General features: G+C 35.1%; 1 protein-coding gene across 8 annotated transcripts in view; it reads right to left on the reverse strand.

Moving 5' to 3' along the window:
- Positions 1-21378, reverse strand: part of LEPR (leptin receptor) — a 214987-nt gene that overhangs the window by 24269 nt on the left and 169340 nt on the right. For all 8 annotated transcript variants that reach the window (XM_055117717.2, XM_055117709.2, XM_063600666.1 and 5 more), the window contains 9 exons: positions 19367-19511; positions 16489-16779; positions 16211-16328; positions 12901-13100; positions 9243-9391; positions 8043-8202; positions 7853-7935; positions 2333-2549; positions 411-593 (listed from right to left, as the gene is read on the reverse strand). In XM_055117717.2, coding sequence (XP_054973692.1) covers positions 411-593; positions 2333-2549; positions 7853-7935; positions 8043-8202; positions 9243-9391; positions 12901-13100; positions 16211-16328; positions 16489-16779; positions 19367-19511 — 1546 coding nt within the window. The remainder of the gene's footprint in view (positions 1-410; positions 594-2332; positions 2550-7852; positions 7936-8042; positions 8203-9242; positions 9392-12900; positions 13101-16210; positions 16329-16488; positions 16780-19366; positions 19512-21378) is intronic.

The following is a 21378-nucleotide window of genomic DNA, read 5'->3' on the forward strand; positions in this document are numbered from 1 at the left end:
CTTAGGAGTTCAAGACCAGCCTGAGCAACATAGTGAGACCTTGTCTCTACCAAAAAAAAAAAAATTTTTAATTAGCTGGGTGTGATGGTGTGTCTATAGTCTCAGCTACTCAGGAAGCTGAGGTGGAAAGATAGCTTGAGCCCAGAAGGTTGAGGCTGCAGTGAGCCATGTTTGTTCCATTGCACTCTAGCCTGGGCAACACAGAGAGACCCTGTCGAAAAGAAAAGAGAAGAGAAGAGAAGAGGAAGAGAATTAAATGTTTTGATAAAGGTTATAGGATTATATGTATTAGGATGGTAGTATCCTCTATATTTTTGAAGTTTTCATTAACTGGCTATATTAATAGAATTAATAATCTGTAGTGTCATATTAATCCATGAGAGCAACTTACTAAAGTATAGTAAACTTACCATGGATATAATACTTCTTAACAGATGAAGAGATTCTAAGCCATTTTATTTCACCATCTTCATTAAGATTTTTCCACTCAATAATAAAATACATTAGCTTGTAATCACTGGGTGATAGTATCCAGGAAACAATCACACAACTGCTGTTTAAAGGATAAGCACTGAGTGACTGCACGATATTTACTGAGGGGAAAAGAAGGAAATTAATTTTTAAATTAAAAATTAATAAAAATCTACTAATACTCTTGAGGAACTTATAACCTACTAAAGGGGATAAGGAAGAGAAGACAGACAATTTACACAAATAAATATGATACATGACAATTACTTTTGCATCATGAGAGTCATTTAAACAGAGAGATATGGGAATAGATGACATTGAAGAGAAACATGATACTCCCTAAAACCTTAAAAAGCAATTTTTTGATATATTCAAAAAGGCATTCTCATATGGAATACTGCACAAGCCTATTAACCATCCTCTCCCACTGATGGAGTGATACTCTCAAAGCACAAATCTGTTCATTTTAACACCATCTGCACAGCATCCCACTTAAAAGCCTCCAGCGGATTTCTACATTTGAGGGTAAAATTCCTATCATGCCTGCAAGGCCCTGAGGGCCAAGTCTCAACGCACCTCTCTGCCTTCTATGATTTCCCACACCAAAGCCACCCTGGTCTTTCTTCATTTTCTATCCTGTGCCATAGACTTTTGATCTGGCTGCTCTTGTTAGGAGCCAATGCTTTTCCTGCCCTCCTCTACATCTTTTGGGGAAGTTTAATTCCTACTCACATTTCAGATTTCGGTTCAGTACCACTTCCTCAAGGTGGCTTCTCTGAATCTCAATGCCAGGTCAGGTTCCTTGTTTTCATTCCTTTCATAAAATTATATTCCTTTCCTGCAGGCCCTTATCTCTCAGTTTGCAAATAGACATTCACTTGTATGATTATTTCATTAATACCTGTCTTACCTATTAGGCTCTGGACACTCCAACCATTATAGTTTTTCTCACATTACAATTCCCACTACCTACCCCACTGAGGCATTCTACAGATATTTCTAGAATATATATACTTAGAAAATGTTAAGCATAAAACACTGAGCTGGGTGCTATGGAACTCGATGCTTAACACTATAAATACAAAGGTAATCATAATGTAAACAGGACATAAAATAAGAAAGACAGGAAGCACTCTGAGATTTAAAGAAGAGATAGGGCATATTCAATTAAAGCAATAAGCAAAGATTTCATAAAGGAGGTAACAGTTGGAAAGGCTTTATAGATTGGTAGAGACACAGAAAATTTGTATTTTCCATTAAAAATTTACACTTTGAATATGTAATCTAGACTAGAAACTCCTATTGAAAGTGGGTCTCAATTCTCCGATTAATCAGATATATCAAAATTAATGCAAGAAGGTTTGCTACTCACATTCAATGAAGTCCATAGTAATTTTAAGTCTCAGCAATTAACCTGCATCCATATAACATGTCATGCTATTACTATTTTACATGGTGTTAAATATATATTTAATATGATATATGCTTATTTTTACATATTTATATGCATGTATGTATGAATATAAATATATACATGTATATGTACATAGGGAGAGAGAATTATTGACCTAAAGATCTCCATTGGTCCAAAAGATTTAAGTATTAGATTCACTAAAAAATTCTCATATATTATAATACCATTACAACAATGTTCTCCCACATGAAAGCTCAAGGACTGTATTACGTGATCATTGTACAATGTACTTTGTTATTTTTCCAGACAAAGAAGAGATGAAAGGTGAAAGAGAGACTTTCAGATGCAGAGAATTGCAGGCTGCTTGAAAGATAATTTAAAATAGGAGAGTTTGCATAAGTTAAATATAAAAGAGGCAATGGATTACTACTCTGTACCTCTTCTTACCTTTGCTCATAGGCCATGAAAAGGTTAAATTAAAATTTGCAACAGAAGCACCAATTGAATTGATGGCCAGAACCGTAACAGTATGTGCTTGCTCTGTCCACAGGAAAGTGAATTTCGTGTGATTTCCCACATCTTCTGACCATGTTCCATTGCAGGAAGTATGATGGTTTATCACATATCTCTGAACACTGCACAATGAGTCATTTTTCATCAGGGGCTGTAGTAAATATAGAAATTGATTAGTTTAAGGGCTGCAGTGCTTTTTATACTAGCTGAGCTCACATAACTCTCATTCTACATTTCTTATTAGGAGGCAGGGGCCAGATCAGGGCAGGTACTATTACAAGGCTGAGAGGCTGGAGAGATGGGTGGGATAGAGTTTGCCTCTGCCACAGTCTCCATGAAGGTGTCTGGATCGTTATGGAGCATAGCAAACTTATTTTCCCCTTTTTGAGGTTTTTTTCTTAAGGCCCAGAGAATAAATCACTTGAAGATAACAAAGTAGGGATATGATCAAGACACTTTTCTACCAAGAAGTTTCACTCTAATTTTAGAGAAATGAAAGACATAAGGAGTAGAGAGTTTCCTCATCTAAAAAGCAAACAAGGAATAACCCTCAGATAATGAAAAGCAACAACAAGAGCTGTGAAGGTGTTAATCATCATATATTGATCATAGTAAGATTTGTCATTCATTTTCCTTTCCTCTGATACTCTTGGAAGATTATCTAGAATGTAAGAATGTCTGCAAAGGTTAATGAGTAACAGAGGCTATCAAAACAGTGTCTATGGCACCCCAGAATTTCTGCCATATAATTAAAAATAATAATATCAGGTCATTAAAGATCCGAATGTAAAATAAGTGTCTAGTTCAATTCTATTCTTATATTCCACAGAGGTTAACAGTGTACCCCATTTCCCCAATCAACTTCACCTATGGCAGGTAAGATTAAATGCTGGCAATCCCTTATAAAGACAGAGAAGGCTGGACTGTATATCATAGACTAGAACAGTACATCTCAATTTCTTGCCAGTGAGATGCCTCTAAGTTAGAATTGGCAGAGAAAAATAAACACATATACATGTATCCCTGCAAAACTTGGAATCATCTGGATAGGTTGGAAGTAAGATTTTAGCAGCCACCGCAAGAAAGAAATGTTTCAAAGTCATGCAAATGTTGCATTTTATTTGAAAAAAAAAAAAATGTCAGTTTTAATGAATACTTTTTTGGTAACCATCAAGTAAGAGAATGTTAAGCTTCCTTACTTTCTGGTACTACAAGATCCTCCAGGCTAATCTCATATATTTTCTGCCCCAACCCTAAAATTAGCCATTTCTCCCAGTAGCCCTTGTTTCTATTATTGAACGATGGTAATTAGAAACAAGTCTGGGCACATGCCTTACTACTGGATGTCATTACTTTTAGGCCCTCTTACCTTACAAATCAAGAAAATGTACATGTATCCTAAACCAGAATCTAGCTATATCTATATTAAGCTAGATATAAGTTCATACCTATATCACCAACTCTAATTCATTGCCACATGGATCATCCTGTGCTTGTGTGTAACCTCCCAATCCAACAGTGAGAAATCTGGGTCCCACCATCCACCATCCATTTACTTGCTTGTCCCCTTCCAGTGTACATGTAGAGCACTACCATAATTGTTAGCCCATAGCCCTGTGAGAACTGTATCAACTAGAGTACAGTGCTTATGTACAGTTTCTTTTGCCTTTAGTCTTAAGACTCCACACATTTCCAACAACTCCACTCAAGTTCCAAAGTGGCCTTTTCTCCCACCACCTTCAGTGAAGTTGCTTCATACACTTGTAATACAGGTAGATTCCTTTGTCACAGTTTACAGTCAATCCTGGGATCCTTCAACCTCCTAAATGATTTTCTTTTTAATCTACATGCATTAAGATTCACTCTTTGTGCTATGAAGTTCGAGGAGTTTTGGCAAATGCATAGTGCTATATACCCACCATTTCAGAAGTATACAGAATCGTTTCATTTTTGAAGGATATCTTAGTTGCCTCTAGTTTGGGATGAATATAACTAAAGCTGCTTAAACATTCATGTGCAAGTTTCTATGTAGACTTAAGTTTTCAAATCAGCTGAGTAAATACCTAGGATGCAATGTTGCATCATGTGGTTGGTAAGGCTATGTTTAAATTTGTAAGAAATTACCAAACTGGCTTCCAAAGTGGCTGTACCATTTTGCATTTCCACCAGCAATGAATAAAAGTTCTTGCTGCCCTGCATCCTCACCAGCAATTTGTATTGTCAGGTTTTTTTTTTTTTTTTGGATTTTAGCCATTCTAATAGGTGTGGAGTGGTATCTTGTTTTAATTTGCAACTCTTAGTGATGAATGATGTTGAACATCTTTTAATATTCATATTTGTCATCTGTATATCTACTTTGGCTAGGTTTTTGTTCAGATACTTGGTTTGTTTGTTTTTTTTTTTCATTTTAACTGGGTTGTTCTCCTGTTGAATCTTAAAGATTTCTTTGTGTAATTTGGTTATAAGTCCTTTATCAGATGTGTGTTTTTGCAAATATTTTCACCCAGTCTGTGCCTTAACTTTTCATCCTCTTGACAGTCTTTCCCAGATCAGAGGTTTTTAATTTTAATAAAGTCGAACTTACCAGTACTCAAAAATTAAAATAAAAAACCCCACAATGACGGGGGCATGTCAAAGGAACATGAGTCAATTAAAAGAGCTCCCAATGACTGAAGCAGGAATATTTTCAGCAACAAAATAAACTAGTATTGGATTACAAACCAAGTCTAAAATAAATGTTCATTGTCCATACTAATATAAATAAATGATTGAATAAATAAAATAATTAATGTGGGAGAACAGACAAATCTCCCATGCAGAAGAACACTAAATAATATATGTAGGTCCTCTACCTTCAAGTAGGTGGAACATGACTCCTACTCCTTAAGCATGGGGACTTCATTTTTAAAACTAAAATGGAGAAAGGAGAAAAAAGAGTAACTTTCCAGTGTGAAGCCAGACAACACTACCTCAGCCAGACAACACTACCTCAGCCAGACAACACTACCTCAGCCAGACGAGCAAGGTTAACATCAACTATGGTAAGTCACATTGGTAGAATGTATCCTTAATATGATGTGATGGAATGGCATTTTACATCTGTGATCTTCCTCCCCCAAACCCATAACCCTAAATTAATCATGAGAAAACATTAGACAAAACCCATTTGATGGAGATTCTACAAAATACCCGACCAGTACTTCTCAATTGTGTCAAGTTCATAAAAACAAAGAAGATCTAAGAAACTTTTGCAACCAAGAGAAGCATAAGGAGGTATGACTACTAAATGAAATCTGCTATCCTGGATGGAATCCTGAACCAGAAAAAGAACATTTGGTAAAAGCTAAGGAAATTTGGATTTGAAATAAATTACAGATGAATTAATGATGACATATCAATATTGTTTAATTAATTGTAACAAATGTATCATACTAGCCTAAGATGTTAATACTAGAGAAAACTTGGTGTGGGAATACATAGGAATTCTCTGTACTATCTTTGCCATCTTTTTGTAACTCTAAAACTGCCTTAACATAAAGTTTATTATTTTAAAAATGCCAGAGAAATGATATTTTTTAAAAAGTGCCATACTTATCCTGTGGCCTTGTGGCTTACTCCTTAAGCAAATCTTATCCCGGTTTAAGAGGCATAGGCTTGGAGAACTGTAATCATTGAACTATTATCTCAGTTTAGGAAACCACAACAAAACAGCACAAAACAAAATTAATGAAAGGCAAATTGACTAATAAAAGGCATTCAAGGTTCTGCAAAGATGGTAGATTAGCAAGGGTCCTGTCTCCCTCCCACAAATCATCCCTAAAGAACCCATAGAGCTTTGTTGTCCAAAAAGATAGCCACTGGCCACTTGCAGCCATTTAAACTTAAATTAATCAAAATTAAATACAATTTAAAATTCAGTTGCTGAGTCACACTAGGCACATTTCAAGTGCTTAATAACCACGTGTGGCTAGATGCTACCATATTGGACAATGCAGATATAAACCATTTTCATCATTACAGAAACTTCTATTGGCAGCATTGCTGAGGAAATGTGGAATCCATGATATGAGGAAAACATAAGAACTGTCTGGAGAAAGACAACTGTTTTGTTCTAGAGTATGTTGCAATGGGAGAGGGTAACTGTAGCCTAGGCCAAAGGGCTGTTGACTACAGCTCTGAGAGGACAAATCAAAGAAAAAGAAAAGCTACTTAAATTCTGCTCATAGCTGGCCCTACCACAAACATAGGAACATCACTGCCTATCCTTCACTGTAGAAGTTCGCAGGTATCTGGAACAGTGCCCATGGAGATAAAACCAAAAATATGAGAAAAATAATCTGTCGGGCAAGACTCTTGTTTCTTATTCAGCAGTGCCCCCTTCTGCGGTGGGTTCAACCGCCCGCTCAATCTCTCAGAATACAGGTCCTGAATTCCCCGGGAGGTGGAGATATGTATGAAGTGTTCAGAATACAATAAATGGCTCATAAATGTCTGTCAGTTCTAATGCTAACTTTAAGTTGGAAATATTAAAATGTGTTGAAGGAATGGTTTGCTAGAAAAAGAAAAGAGAGCAATAACAAAAGAAACTAAATTTTTTAAGGAGAGCAATAATAAAAGAAATGAAATAAAAGAATAAAAAATTATTTTAAGAAATATTGAAATGGAAGACTTTAGAAATTGCATTGATTATTCACCAAATGAAATTATAGAGTAACTGGATTTAGAAACCAAATGAACATAAATTCTCACATATCACAACTTTTACAGAGGCTTTGGTCTTACATCAGGAAACCATTTTCAAACATGTGCTCATTCAACCTTGGGTATTAAACTTACAATTCACATTTGGAGTGACAGAAAGACTATTTGACTTCATGTGTTGTATTCCCAAGTCAATCTTAAATTTGGCATTTACTGACCAAATAAACTATTCACTTGAAATAGAAATCAGTTCATTTGGGAGAGGATGCTTTGAAAATTACTAGGCTAAACAGCCATCATATATGGGACTATCCACTGTTTTTATGCCATCACATAAATGGAATACTCTGTCATGTGTTAGATGCCCTTGGGGTGTGCGGGGAAGGTGACATTTACATTGTTCAGGATTAAATATGAATACAACTTTTAGACTCCAAGAAACACTGCCTATCATCTAGTTCAATATTACATTTACACAGATGAGAAAACTGAGGCCCAAAGAGTCTAAGTAACTTTGCCAAAATAGTACTGACGTAACTACAATATGTGAAGCTAAGAGAATGAAAGTCTCCTAACACTATGCCAGTGCTTCAGCCACTGTACATCTTAGCTCTCTTTAAATACATCTCATAAATGAAATGAAATACAGGATTGTTGAGCTTTCCGAAGATTAATAACAGGATTATGGACCATGAAGTAAATTTTTAAGAGTATAAAAATACAATTTAAGAGTAATATTAAAATTGGGAATACCTTCCAAAGTAAAGTGACATTTTTCTCCTTTTTCATAGTATCTCCATTAATTATTCTCCAAAATTCAGGTCCTCTCATAGGAACTGCAAAACGACAAGTTGTGTATATGTTTTTGAAGAAATACTTTTCAGCCATATTTGAAGCACACACTTACGCACTTTCAAAACACATTTACAAAATCTCTGCAGACCTTTTATATCCATGACAACTGTGTAGGCTGGATTGCTCCAATTACTCCAATATCCCAGTCCATCTAGCCTCTTACAGCGCACCTGAACAGCATAGACTGCACACAAGTCTGGAACTGGGAGACTGACAGATTTTGATTTTGCATCATAAACCTCATACATCTGTAAAATAAGTCAAAGCATTAGATTGATCATTACCAACACATATGTATCTGAAGGGCCCTGAAGTACATTTTATTTTAAACCTTAACGCTATACCAAAATTAACTGATTCTGTGTTTTCTGCCTTCAGAAATAGTCACAATTAGGCTTGGATTGTAAACTCCTTCAAGTCAAGGATTTTCTTATTTATCTTGTCACTCCCTTGCAGATGATGACAAGATTTTGAACTGGTTTACTTGCAACCTTGTTTCCCAAACACTCTCTTACCCTCCTACTAATCCCTGTCCACTAATCCTCTACCCACAAAGATGTTTTAAGAATTTAAAAAGAATTTAAACGTATTGGTTAGATAGGACCTACTGTAGCAAATCGCTGATATTCAGTATCCTTCAACAGCAGCTAAACTGTCACATTTGTTTCAGTTGATATCATTGTGATCTAATGATACAATAAGGGTTTCTGATATTTCTAGGTCTTTGCAGGCTGCCATCACAAAGCTGATGTGGAATGCCATCATAGGCACACTTGCCACTACGGGAATGACTCTGTTTGTTTGAAAAGCAGCTTCTTCCAAAATGCATTCCATTAAACATGTATGTACTAAAAGATATCAACAGATGTTAGAGAAACAACAGTTTCTTGGAAAAATTAGTTTGGGGAACATGAGATGAAATAAGGTCACAAATTTTTCTTTAATGAAGGACCTCTCCAAACCTTGAATATGTAATATGTATACCGTGACTACACAAGGACGATACAGTGATACAGGGTTTCCTAAACTGATTTAGCCATTTAATCTTTTTCCAAGGAACATAATATGCAACCAATGTTCTGTAAAACACACTTCAGGGAATGATGGATTTCAGGAAACTTTGTTCTTTAAAAAAGTTAGACTTAGATAAATCTATTTAATGAAAATAGCTACACAATATAGGAGAATGTACTTTTATGCCAATAAAATTAATCTAATGCAATTAAACTCTTACATATTATAGAAATAGCATTTAATGAGGAAAGCTGAAGTTCTAAGTAAAAGGTACCTTCCATTGTACTTCTTTTCCACTTAAACCATAGCGAATCTGGAATTGAAGGTTATTCTCTGGAAAGACTGGCTTTTCCCAAGATATTTTCAATAATCCAATGTTTATAGTAATTTCTGCTTTCACACTGGATGGAGGCAGTGGCTTCACTAGAAATTTTTACAATAGTATTAAGTGATGGTAATTTAAATAGTAATAATGCCTAAAAACATTGTGTTATATTTTCATACATCTGTATTCATCAAGCAATATCTTCTTCATAACTTTCTCACTCATTATCTCATTTGTTTCCCTATTACTTTATGTGATATATTAAAAGAGGGTTTAATCTCTTTTTTGCAAATATAGCCTTGACTGAAAAAAGTCAATACATTATTCATGTTACTCTGAAAGCTAGTAGTAGTACCTGATTAGAAATTGAACCATTGGCTCTGCAAGCAAAAGATAACATGCAGATCCTGGCTAACACGGTGAAACCCTGTCTCTACTAAAAAATACAAAAAATTAGCCATGCGTGGTGGCGGGCGCCTGTAGTCCCAGCTACTCAGGAGGCTGAGGCAGGAGAATGGCGTGAACCCGGGAGGTGAAGCTTGCAGTGAGCTGAGATTGCGCCACTGCACTCCAGCCTGGGTGACAGAGCCAGACTCCGTCTCAAAAAAAAAAAAGATACCATGCTGAACACATACTAAATATCAGTAACAAACTGTTGTCCATTTAACTTTAATTAAAGGCAAAAAAAAAAAACCCATGGACTGCATCAATTTCCATATGTGTGAGTGTGAAACTCTTATGCTGCTGTGTATCATTAAATATTTCTAGGTCAAGGTCAGAGATAGTCTCTCAGAGCAAAGCCTTGGTTTTCTATAATCTGAGGAAAATAGGCTTTTAATGGGCAGTAATAGAGGCAAAGACGATCTGAATAGCAAGTGATTTTTAAAATAGATTCATATATGTACATAACAAGACATGTTTAAAGGTGTAATGTAAAAATCATAGAAATGCAAAGAAAAAGGTTATCTTCCCTGTTTTCCTATCACCTTTTTATGATGCTGCTTTCAGAGCTAAAGTAAAAACTACCTTAGGCTTAGATTCACTACATAAGTTTTCCCCCAAGTTCTTAATTTTTAACTTTGAGGGCCAATCTTCCTGACAATAAAAGGCAATATGGAAATGTGGCATATTTTAAACTAAAAGCCTGAAAGCCCAAGCATAACAGTGCGTCTCTGAAGCCCTAACTCTGTTATGACTCCAAGCATCAACTTTATGATACACACTACATTTACATAGTCATGTCTTGATTATCTGCACTAAGACTAGAAGATTCCATTTAGAGGACATATATTCAGTTGGTATGTCAAAACAGTTGTTAAAAATATTAAGTACATCCATACCAACTGGTAAAGAGGTGCTCTCCTGAGGAATATCTCCTCCAGAACTGCTCAGGTTGGATGCCCTCCACACCTGCCCACGGCTCAGAACCTAAAAGGTCAATGCCTGGTACAGCAGAGGCCTCTGGGATTGCAGCTGGAATGGCCCTCCTCTTGGTCATTATTTTGACAGTCACCCCTGCCAGTGGACAATCTAAAGTGAGAGATGGCCCTTGGCTGGAATATGCAGGAAACAACTGCAGTAGCAAAAAGGGAAGCTGAAGGGCTAATGTATGAAACCATCCAACCAACAAACCACCACCAACAAAAAGAAACCTAAATAACCCAAACCATAACTAAGGCCAAATGTAGACACTCTGTGTAAGAAAAATTAAGAGAGAACTGAGATAGAGTTCCAGGGTTTACCTTCTTGATTTATTTCCCCATGTCTTATAAATCATGCTACTGTTATGATTCACAGGGAAAATTTAATACCTGGATTGGCACAATATGGGTGTTTATCATTCTCTTGCTCCAAGTCTCACTTGCCAAAAACCAACACTGTGTAAAGGTATAGTCTCCCTTTCATATGGTATTTTAAAATCATTTTTAAGCAATCAACAATAATACTTTTGACTGTTGATAACAAAAATACCTAAACTTTTTCCTTCATGTAAAGTTTATCATGATTATTCAATTCTTCATAGAACAAAAAGACATTCTCCACCAACCCAGGAAGATGATATATACTGTATTTCACCTCTTGATAATTTCTTGTCAGGAAAGGAAGTATCAATATTCAAGAGACTGTAAGAGGTTAAATCTGTGTTTGCAATTAACTGAATCATATGAATCATATCCTTTCTGCAGACTGGCAGTGAATATCCAGTCTGCAGAAAGGATATGCTTGAAGTTCAATAGTTTACGTGATTCCCTCAATACCCATGCTGGGAAGGTGTGAGGAGCTGTCTACATTTTATGGATGACAAAACAGACACATAGTGCCTGTGTGGCTAGTCCGGATTTAAAGGCTAGTAATAAGTGGAGATGGCATTTGGATCCCAACGTTGAGTTACTTTCTAGTACTAAGTAGGCAATATAAGCCCAACCTAAACTCATTATTTTAGTTTTGAAAAGGATAACACCATAGGTTATTCAAGTAACATATGTTACTGAATCCAGGCTTCATTTGTCATATCTTATAAGTGAGTGTGTTATTATCTGTGCATGTTTGGGGGAGTGTAGGAGGGTTCCTTGCTATCCTGGGATATTAAGTATCACTGCAGTAAAAATCACTTAAAATGGAATTAAACAGTGGGGAGATAATTCATTGGGACTTTACATTGAAAAAGAAATCTTATAATTAAGACAATCTTATCATGTATTTTTTGGTTATAGGTTTTAATTCAAATGTGTATTAATTAATTGAAAAATAATGACTCAAATATTGATTTTTGACATAATCCCCCAACAAAATAGTATATATTAATATTTTTATGGAACATTATTCTAACATGTTTCCTACTGAGGAATATTTTATTTGAGGGGAAAATTCACTGAAAATCCCATTTTTGTTTTGTTTTTAGACATCTTATCTTGAAAACAAACATTTAGAAAAGGTCTACAAAAGCTTCCTTAGTTATACATATGTAACAGCACCAAAAGATATTTTTGCATTCCTGTTGCACAATCATTTCTCAGAGATTTCACAATGAACCGGAAAGAATATATCACATTTTCCAAGGGCTCTCTTAATATCTTTGAAATCAAAAGTTTCTTGAAAAGAATGTTTAAAATATAATGTATGTCATTGTTGTCTATTTCCTCCACTTCAATTTAGCTATTTTAAATGCTTCTGTGCCCTACATAGCCTCACAAATTAAAGGCTTGAGTTATGAGTACTCAGATTATTGAGAACCTCAGAATATTCAAATTAAACATTTGGATTACAAATATTACATGTTTTCATAACTACATTGGAACAAAAACATAAAATAATGCCTTATTTAGAAAAACATTACTAAAATTCATTCATAATGACCCATGTATTTCATCTAATAGTGTGCAGAAAATATTCCTATTGCTAAAATAAGTCTGCCATAAATAATTTGAAATGAATTCAAAACTGTAAAACTTCCTAAGGCTGATTTTCTCAATACCACTGTAAACAGGAACAATTTTTTTTTCAAAATCTAATGTGATCAGAAAATGGCAAAATATAACATTAAATCTGCATCAATCTGCATACAAATCTGCTAACACAAATGAAGACACAACGCAGCTTGACATACCCACAGAATCAGGAAGGACACATGTTGGTGGAGAGTCAAGTGAACCTAGAGAGTGATTGATCCTAATCCACATTGTGTAGCCAGATAATAGGAAGATTGGCTGGAAAATGCATTCATAAAAACCATCACTCTGCAAATAGCAATCTTTGGGCTCAGATATGGGATGAATAGATGGAATATCAGAACAGTAAAGGCTGCTCCTTTAAAAGATACAAAAATAGTCAATTAGTATACATTAATAAAAGCAACAAGAAGATATCTGAGAATTCTGATTTGTTGTTTAAAACAGCAGTCCCCAACCTTTTTGGCACCAGGGACCGGTTTCATGGAAGACAATTTTTCCACTAATGGGGGATGGGAGATGGTTCACGATTTCGGGATGAAACTGTTCCACTTCAGATCACCAGGCATTAGATTCTCATGAGGAGCGCATGCCCAGTTCACAATAGGGTTCTGCTCCTCTAAGAATCTAATGTTGCTGCTGATCTGACAGGAGGTGGAGCGCAGGTGGTAATGCTGCTCTCTCACCTCCCGCTTTGTGGCCGGGTTCCTAAGAGGCCACAGACAGGTATCGGTCCATGGCCCAGGGACTGGGGACCCCAAGTTTAAAAGACAGGTAGGAGGCCCGGTGCGGTAGCTCATGCCTGTAATCCCAGCACTTTGGGAGGCTGAGGCGGGCTGATCACTTGAGCCCAGGAGTTCCAGACCAGCCTGGGCAACATGGGGAAACCCTGTCTCTACAAATGCACATCTGTAGTCCTGGCTACTAGGGAGGCTGAGGCAGGAGAATCGCTTGAACTGGGGAGGCAGAGGTTGCAGTGAACGGGGATGGTACCACTACACTGCAGCCTGGGCGACAGAGGGAGACTGTCTCAAAAACAAAATGAAATTAAATAAAATTAAATTAAAACAAATAAAATACAGACAATTTCACTCCATCTAAAAAAAGACATTCTTATTAGAAAGGCATTTTTTAATTTTTCCCAATTCTATATCTTTCCACAGAAACTGACAGTAACTCTTATTAAATATTTCATTAGACACTAAGCAGGGATGCAAATGAAATAAATACTCTAAAAAGAAGAAAATGATCCAGTTAGAGAGAGAACCTACAATAATTTGAAAATTAAACAAAGATTATATATTAGTGATAGAATATTTAAAATATAGATGAAAGTAGTCATGGAGCATTCCCGAGATGGCAAGGAAGGCAAATTCCTCACACTTTGAAGAAAGAATTAAATTTCACCACAAGCGAGTGGTGAATATAATTTTCTAGTTCAAATTAATATGTTAATATAATACCAATTTCAGATATGTATGTGAATTATATAACCATGTATATTCCTCATTTTCTCAGAAAAGAAAATTTAAAAAAAATTTTATAAGTGAGTCCTGGCCAACACTCCACCTCAGAACCCATAAAGCAGGGGTGTCCAATCTTTTGGCTTCCCTAGGCCACACTGGAAGAAGAACTGTCTTGGGCCATACATAAAATATACTAACGATAGCTGATGAACCAAAAAAAAAAAAAAAAACCAGTTGCAAAAAAAATCTCCTAATGTTTTCAGACAGTTTATGAATTTGTGTTGGGCTGCATTCAAAGCTATCCTAGTCCACATGGGGGCCCCAGGCCATGGGTTGGACAAACTTGACATAAAGTCTTTTTCCTCTTCTTTGAAATAACCTCTTGGGCCATGTTTGCTCTGAATACTATATTTAAATGGATGAAGTAGCAATTACTCATTCCAAAGAGATGGGAGTGAGGAAGTTAGAAGAAGCTAAAAAATCTATATTCTTCTGTCATTTTCTATTTTCTATACCACTTCTTTTTCTTGTCTTCTCAAAATTACAATCATGAATGTGTGTGTGTGTGTGTGTGTGTGTGTGTGTGAATAAATGGTGCGTGGGCAAAAATGACAATGAGGAGTGAGGGGTCATCTGGGGGTAGAAAATAACAACAAAGTAGAAGCACAGTACTAGTACACTTGAAATCGAAAAGTTGGCATCATTATCATGACAGCAAAAACCATATATTGAATATTTACAAGGAGAAATTATACCATGTGATTATAATTAGATGAAATATGTCATTAACTCTCGCAGAAACACTGTAAGTCCTATTATTCTCTCTGTTTTACAGACAAGGAAATTGAGGCTTAGGGAAGTTAAGAAACCCACCCAAGTAAATGTAGTTTCATAGTTATTCTGTAAATGTTAATAAGAGAAACAAGGCATGGGGCTTAACATAATAGTTTTCCACAAACACCTTTTCTAATGTGAAAATGCCATGAAAAGAATGTAAAGACAGATTATAAAAGTAAAATTTCATATCATGAACAATTCTACTGATTTTAAAATACTCATATTAGGTAGGATGAAGGCAGCTATTTGAGAAATGTACGAATTGCCACATTTTTTTCCTAACGCTACATAAGAAGAGACTGGCAGCATTAGGAATAGACTTCAGATCACAGTATTTGAGAGAAAGGAATAGACTTCAGATCACAGTATTTGAGAGAAGGGATTTATTTTTCTAGTTGAAAATTTATATTTTAAGAATAAATGAGCATGTTATACAAATTGAAAGTCTCCGCTACCAATAAAAATACAAATTGGGACACAGTGTTTAACAGTAGTATATATTTACTTGAATACTACTATGGGATATTTTTAAAAATAAAAATCTATTATATAATCAAGGGTCGTATCATTTTAGATAAAATGATTTTAGAAAGAAAGGGACCACTATAAGACGATGCCTTGAATTCTTTTTAAAACATAGAAGAGTAAAAATAAACAAGCACAAATTACTTCTCATTAGAACACATTACCCTTTATTAACCATAAGTATTTATTTCCTAAATAATCTCACTCAGTTCTAAAAACCATTCATATTGTCTCTTATAATCTGTTTCTACCTCTTTTTTCCAAAACATTAATGTTTAGCCAAACGATATGAAACTTTTATAATCTTTCACATTCTCAAGTCAACTAAGTCAAATTAAAATATATATAAACATTTTCTTGCATTTCATTCAAGAGTTAAAATACAAATTTTTTGGAATTGATTGATTTTCAGAAAAGATAATTTGAAGTAAAAACAAATTACAATTTTTTAACCTCATGTGTGAATATTTTTCAAGAATCACCAATTTATATAATCCCTCAAAAATTTCCTGATTCATTATATTATACTTTCCTCTTTCAGGAAGCAAATAATCTGTAAGACTACTGTTGTAATATTTCTAAAGAAAATTTTTATCTCACTGTGCACACAGAAAAACAAAACAGCAAAAATAATACGTACCTATGATACCTCAATTGCAAAGTGCTTTCCGCAAGTGACTGGATTGTACTGGTTGACCATCTGCAAGTCATTTTAGTTAAGTACCCATCAGTTTCACATGAGATATTGATATTGACATCTATTTGAAACATATTAAAATATTAATATAAAGCAAAAACTCCAAAAAATTCAATGAAAAAAATTTTTTCTTACATCTTTAACAGGACTCTAATATAAGGAGGGTCCATAATGAAAATTTAAGTTGTGGAACAAAATGAACAAAACCTCTGTTTTCTTACCAATCACATATAATTCAGCATAGCGATGATGGCATTCATGTTCATTGCAGCAGTACACTGCATCATAGGTAAACTTTCCTCGAGGTTTGGTTTCATTCAGATTGAAAAAAGTAACTTTGCTAACATGATCACTCACAACATCATACTGGCTTTGAGGAATTTTCTCAGCTAAATTCATCCACCAAACAATCTCTTTTGAGGGAACAATCTTGTTTTCATTCTTATAGATGCAGTGAAAAGCAACATTAGACCCAACACTTGTCAGAATTTTAGGTGGAAAGTATATTACATCTGTAATGAGGGAAGAAAGGATATCAGATGAAGACAAAACATTCTGTAAGTAATTTGTACCACATCGAAAAATATTCACAACACATTCCAGAGTTACACTGCCAAAAATAAAATGAGTGTAATTTAAAAACTGGATAATGCTGAAATTGCCTGTTTGTGTACAGTTATCTAGTGTCCCGAGTGCTCTCATTCTAAAGTGAGTTGAGCTTCCATGAATGTCTTTACTATCTTCTAAACACAGAGGCTTATTCATCATAAAATATGTTTTAGCCAGTAATTGTCACTTGCTAACTGATAGGCAGGAAAGTGACTAAAACAAAATATAGTTTAATTCAACAATGACATATTTTCCAACAGACCCTGCTTTGGGAATCAGTGAAACCTAGGACAAGTTCTTAAAACAAATCACTATGAAGCCAAATCCTGAAGTAAAAATGATTGCCGCTATTGTCTTGTTTGGATACATAAAAATTTCAAGTAAGTAGGTAAAGATACGAGATATAAATTAAAAAATAGGAATGTCGTATGAATGATAATGCAGCAATATACAAAGCAGAGAAAATGGGAAATACTGGTTTGTACTATCATTTTGAGTTATTTAATGCCAATATCCTATGGATGAGGGTAAAGGGAAGCGATATTTTCCTAAAACATGATTTTTTTAATGCCTACACATGATTCTATACTATTTTTAAAGTCCTCTGTTGTTGTAAATTTCATTTGCCTATCATTTTCAAAGACATGCAAGATACAAGTAAATGATGGTTTACATAGGAAGAAATTATTTCCACCACAGTGCACTGCAAAAACGTCAGTACATTTCAGTTGTAAAGTTAAGGTAAACCATTTTCTGTTGATAGACTATGAAAATTTGTTTTCACACATATCTTGGGATTACCCTTAAAAACAGAAACAAAAATACTTTAATTGGTTTTTATTAAGTTTTCTTTATTCTGTAATAGCGTGGTAAACGTCAATGTCTATATATTTACAATTCATACAAAACATTTGTGTTTTGTATGTCCAAATCAAATAGAAACAGGAAAAAACTTAGTAGCATAAAATTACTGCACAGAAGCCAGACCATTAGATTTATGAGCGTGACTGAGTATAATCCTAGCCGAGGTGGCACTCAAGCTTCACTTGTACATTACTTACTGTGGACAAGTACCTAGTACATTAACCTATCTTAACCTACCTTCAGTATGCGCCACAACCTCCTTACTCAACTGCCTCAAAAGTCTCAGAATAATTCTTATTTAAAAATAAAAAATATAATTGAGTTTTCATGGATTAAGCTGAAGTTTTTCATTTTAAAGATGACAAGAAAATTCAAAGCATTTCACTTTGAAATCAAATACATATAGTAAGGCTTAACTGAGAAATAAGATTAAAGTCATAGTATTTTTACATGATTAGATGCTAAAATATTAGCTTAAAATAAGAAAACTAAGTTAATAAAAACCTGACAATTTGTGAAATTTACACTGGATAAATTTATTGAAATTGATATGAGATATTGAATATTTAATTTGCAAAATTTTAATAATATAGATACACATTTTATCTGCATATGACATACTATGCAATTTTTAATTTGCAGAATAAGAAAACAATAATGGTTTTCTTCACATGACCAATGTTAATTATTTCATTTCATTATTTAATTTTATATGGATATTTCATATCCATGTAAAACATCCCTATTTTACAGATAAGGAAATTAAGGCATAGAAAGGTTAAGAAACTTTCCAAATAAGTGGTGGGGCCAGAACTCCTATAAACTTCTGTTGGACTCCAAAGTCAATGTCTTAAACTACTATCGCTACTTGCCTTTTGACGAATCAATGCTTTTAAAATAGTAAGCAATCAACAAGTAAACTTGTTAAATGGATTGATATTTGCATGGTACCTGTTATCTCTGTACAGGCCATAATCAATCTCAGTAAGTCTGAACAAGAAAAATTTTGCCCTTTTGACAGATTGGACAACCAGCCAAAGGACTACTGTCTTTCTATAGTCACAACTTTGCATGTAACAGGTCTAGGATTATTCCAAGCCTCTGGAGCCTCTATGCAAAACTTTGCGCATCAGCTGCATGAAGAAGCTGTGAATAAACTGTAGATGTTCCGATGCTAAAAATAACCTATAAAATATGAACACTGGCACTGAAAACTCTCAAAAACAAGCATCTGGAGTAAAAATAATTCATTTATTATATAATATAAAGTAAAACGTTAATATTTGAATTTTATGTCAAATAAATATGCTTGGTTTTAAAATGTAAATTAAGGAATTATCAATACAAATGGCTTTCTGAGTTTGTTAATTTGGAGCTGTTATATTAATTTTTTCTTTTTAATAAGAAAAGTGATCCTACAATATACTGCAATAGAAACACACAAGCCTAGAGGCTCTGACAGAATTTTAATTCACAAATTGGCCTGTTCAAAGTTTAAACAAGGAAGTTGATACTGTGTTCCTCCTTTCATTTTAAGGCCTCAAAATGTAAGATGCTTATACTATACAAAGGCAAGTTCAGGAAATATATTTCCCTCCCAGTAGAAGTGGCTATTACATAACCTACCTTGTGTGGTAAAGACATGAGGAGTACTCCAGTCACTCCAGATTCCTGGGCCATCCAGTCTCTTGCCCCTCACCTGAACCTCATACGAAGACCCAGGAAGTATACTGTCTACCAGCAGGGATGTAGCTGAGACAATCTTGTCAGCCTGTTAAATATTATATTAAAACATCAGAACATCAAGTTGATGTGGAACCTTTACTAAAAGTGAGGATAAGCTAATCTCATCAAATTTCAAAGAATTAATATCTTACACAGTAGTTATCTGGCCACGGTGGAATTAAAAAAAACATCAATAACCAAAAAAAAGTTTGCACATTAGTCAATAAAATTTTAAATAGCCCATGGGTCCAAGAAAAAATCATAATGATAATTAGCAAATACTGTTAATTGAATCATGATGAATATATGACCTTTAGAATTTTAAGAAATGCAGCTAAAATCTGTGGGAAGCTTTAAGCCACTACTGACACCTATAACACACACCTGGTAGAAAATGCTGTGCAGGGGTAGACAAAGAACTACAAGTGTCCCTGTACAGAAGGGCATGAAAAGTCTTAAGAACCTGAGCCTGGTCAGGCATGGTGGCTCATGCCTGTAATCCCAACACTTTGGGAGACTGAAGTGGGTAGACCACTTGAGCCCAGGAGTTCAAGACCAGCCTGAGCAACATAGTGATACCTCATATCTTAAAAAAAAAAAAAAAAAAAAGAGGCAGGAGGATCACTTGAGCCTAGGAGATCAAAATTCAGCTTCCCAAAAATGTACTCCAAAGTTAATAAATTCTCTGGCTCTAATGACTGCTCTTGGGGTAAGGGGAGCATGTCACAGACTAAAAATTATGAAAAGCATCAGGAATGCATAAAACAACATCAGATATTAATAACTCCTATTTAAAATCCTCAAGTTTACAAATTATCTCCAGTTTACAGATGAGAAAGCTGAAACCCACAGAAGCCTTAACTCTGTTTTCTCCATGTGTGACACTGAGGATTCCCATCATTCTCTTTGTGAAAATAAAATGTTTTAAATTTTTTTGCCAGTTCTAAAAAGACTGATTTTTACTTCTAAATTATATGAAACTTAGTTTCACAAAGTAAAGTGCCAAAGTATTCACATGGCCCAAGAGGCCATTCATTGAGCTCCACGTTCTCTTCCCCTGCTGGCCTCTGAATTCAACCACTACTGCTGTCACCTTCACTGCCCTCAGCCACACCATCCTTTGCACTGCTGTTCTCCCTGTTTAGAACCCAACTACCCAGATATCTACATCACCATCTCCTTCACATCCTTGCTCAAATGTCACCCTCCCCAACCTCCATTTATTATTGCAACCTTCCATTCCCTACCAGCACCCCCAGATTCCTCTTATCCTGTCCTGCTATCTCAGTGTATCCTGATGCAAGCAGAACAGTTCCAGGCATGTAGCAGGTGTTCAATAAATACTTACGGAACGAACTGTTAAAGAAAAAGAGAAAGGAAGTAAGGAAGACTTTATTTGGAATCATCACAATAGGTATATGGAGCACTGCAATGGGGTCTTGTGGTGGGTCGGGGTATGTGGGCTAAGTCCAAACGCAGCATGGACAACAGGGAATTTATAGCCAAGAAGGAGGGAGTAGATAGAAAATTACTAAGCAAAAACATCATGGTAAGAGGGATTCTGGCTAAACTGACCTAACAGAATTCTTGCTGAAGACAGGCCATGGTGATCAAACATCATTTGGGGAATGTTGGAGGATGAGAAATCTGATCAAATATTCATCAGATATCCAGGGTGGGGGTGTTCCTGCTAAAATGACCTAGCAGAGTTCTTTGCTAAAACTGGATTTTACAGGAATGTGCACAGATCGGGCTAGCAGAAGATTCAGAAGCTCGACTAATGATTAGCCAAGCAAAAATCTTTCTGTTGCCACATTCAGAAAAACATTCAAATAGATTGAGCAATTAAAAAAAAGATGAAATCAGTGGTCTGTTGGTGGAAAATAATTGTAATTATGAATTCAAGTTTCTGT

The sequence above is a fragment of the Pan paniscus genome, chromosome 1 (genome assembly GCF_029289425.2).
Source record: "Pan paniscus chromosome 1, NHGRI_mPanPan1-v2.0_pri, whole genome shotgun sequence".
NCBI classification, from domain to species: domain Eukaryota; kingdom Metazoa; phylum Chordata; class Mammalia; order Primates; family Hominidae; genus Pan; species Pan paniscus.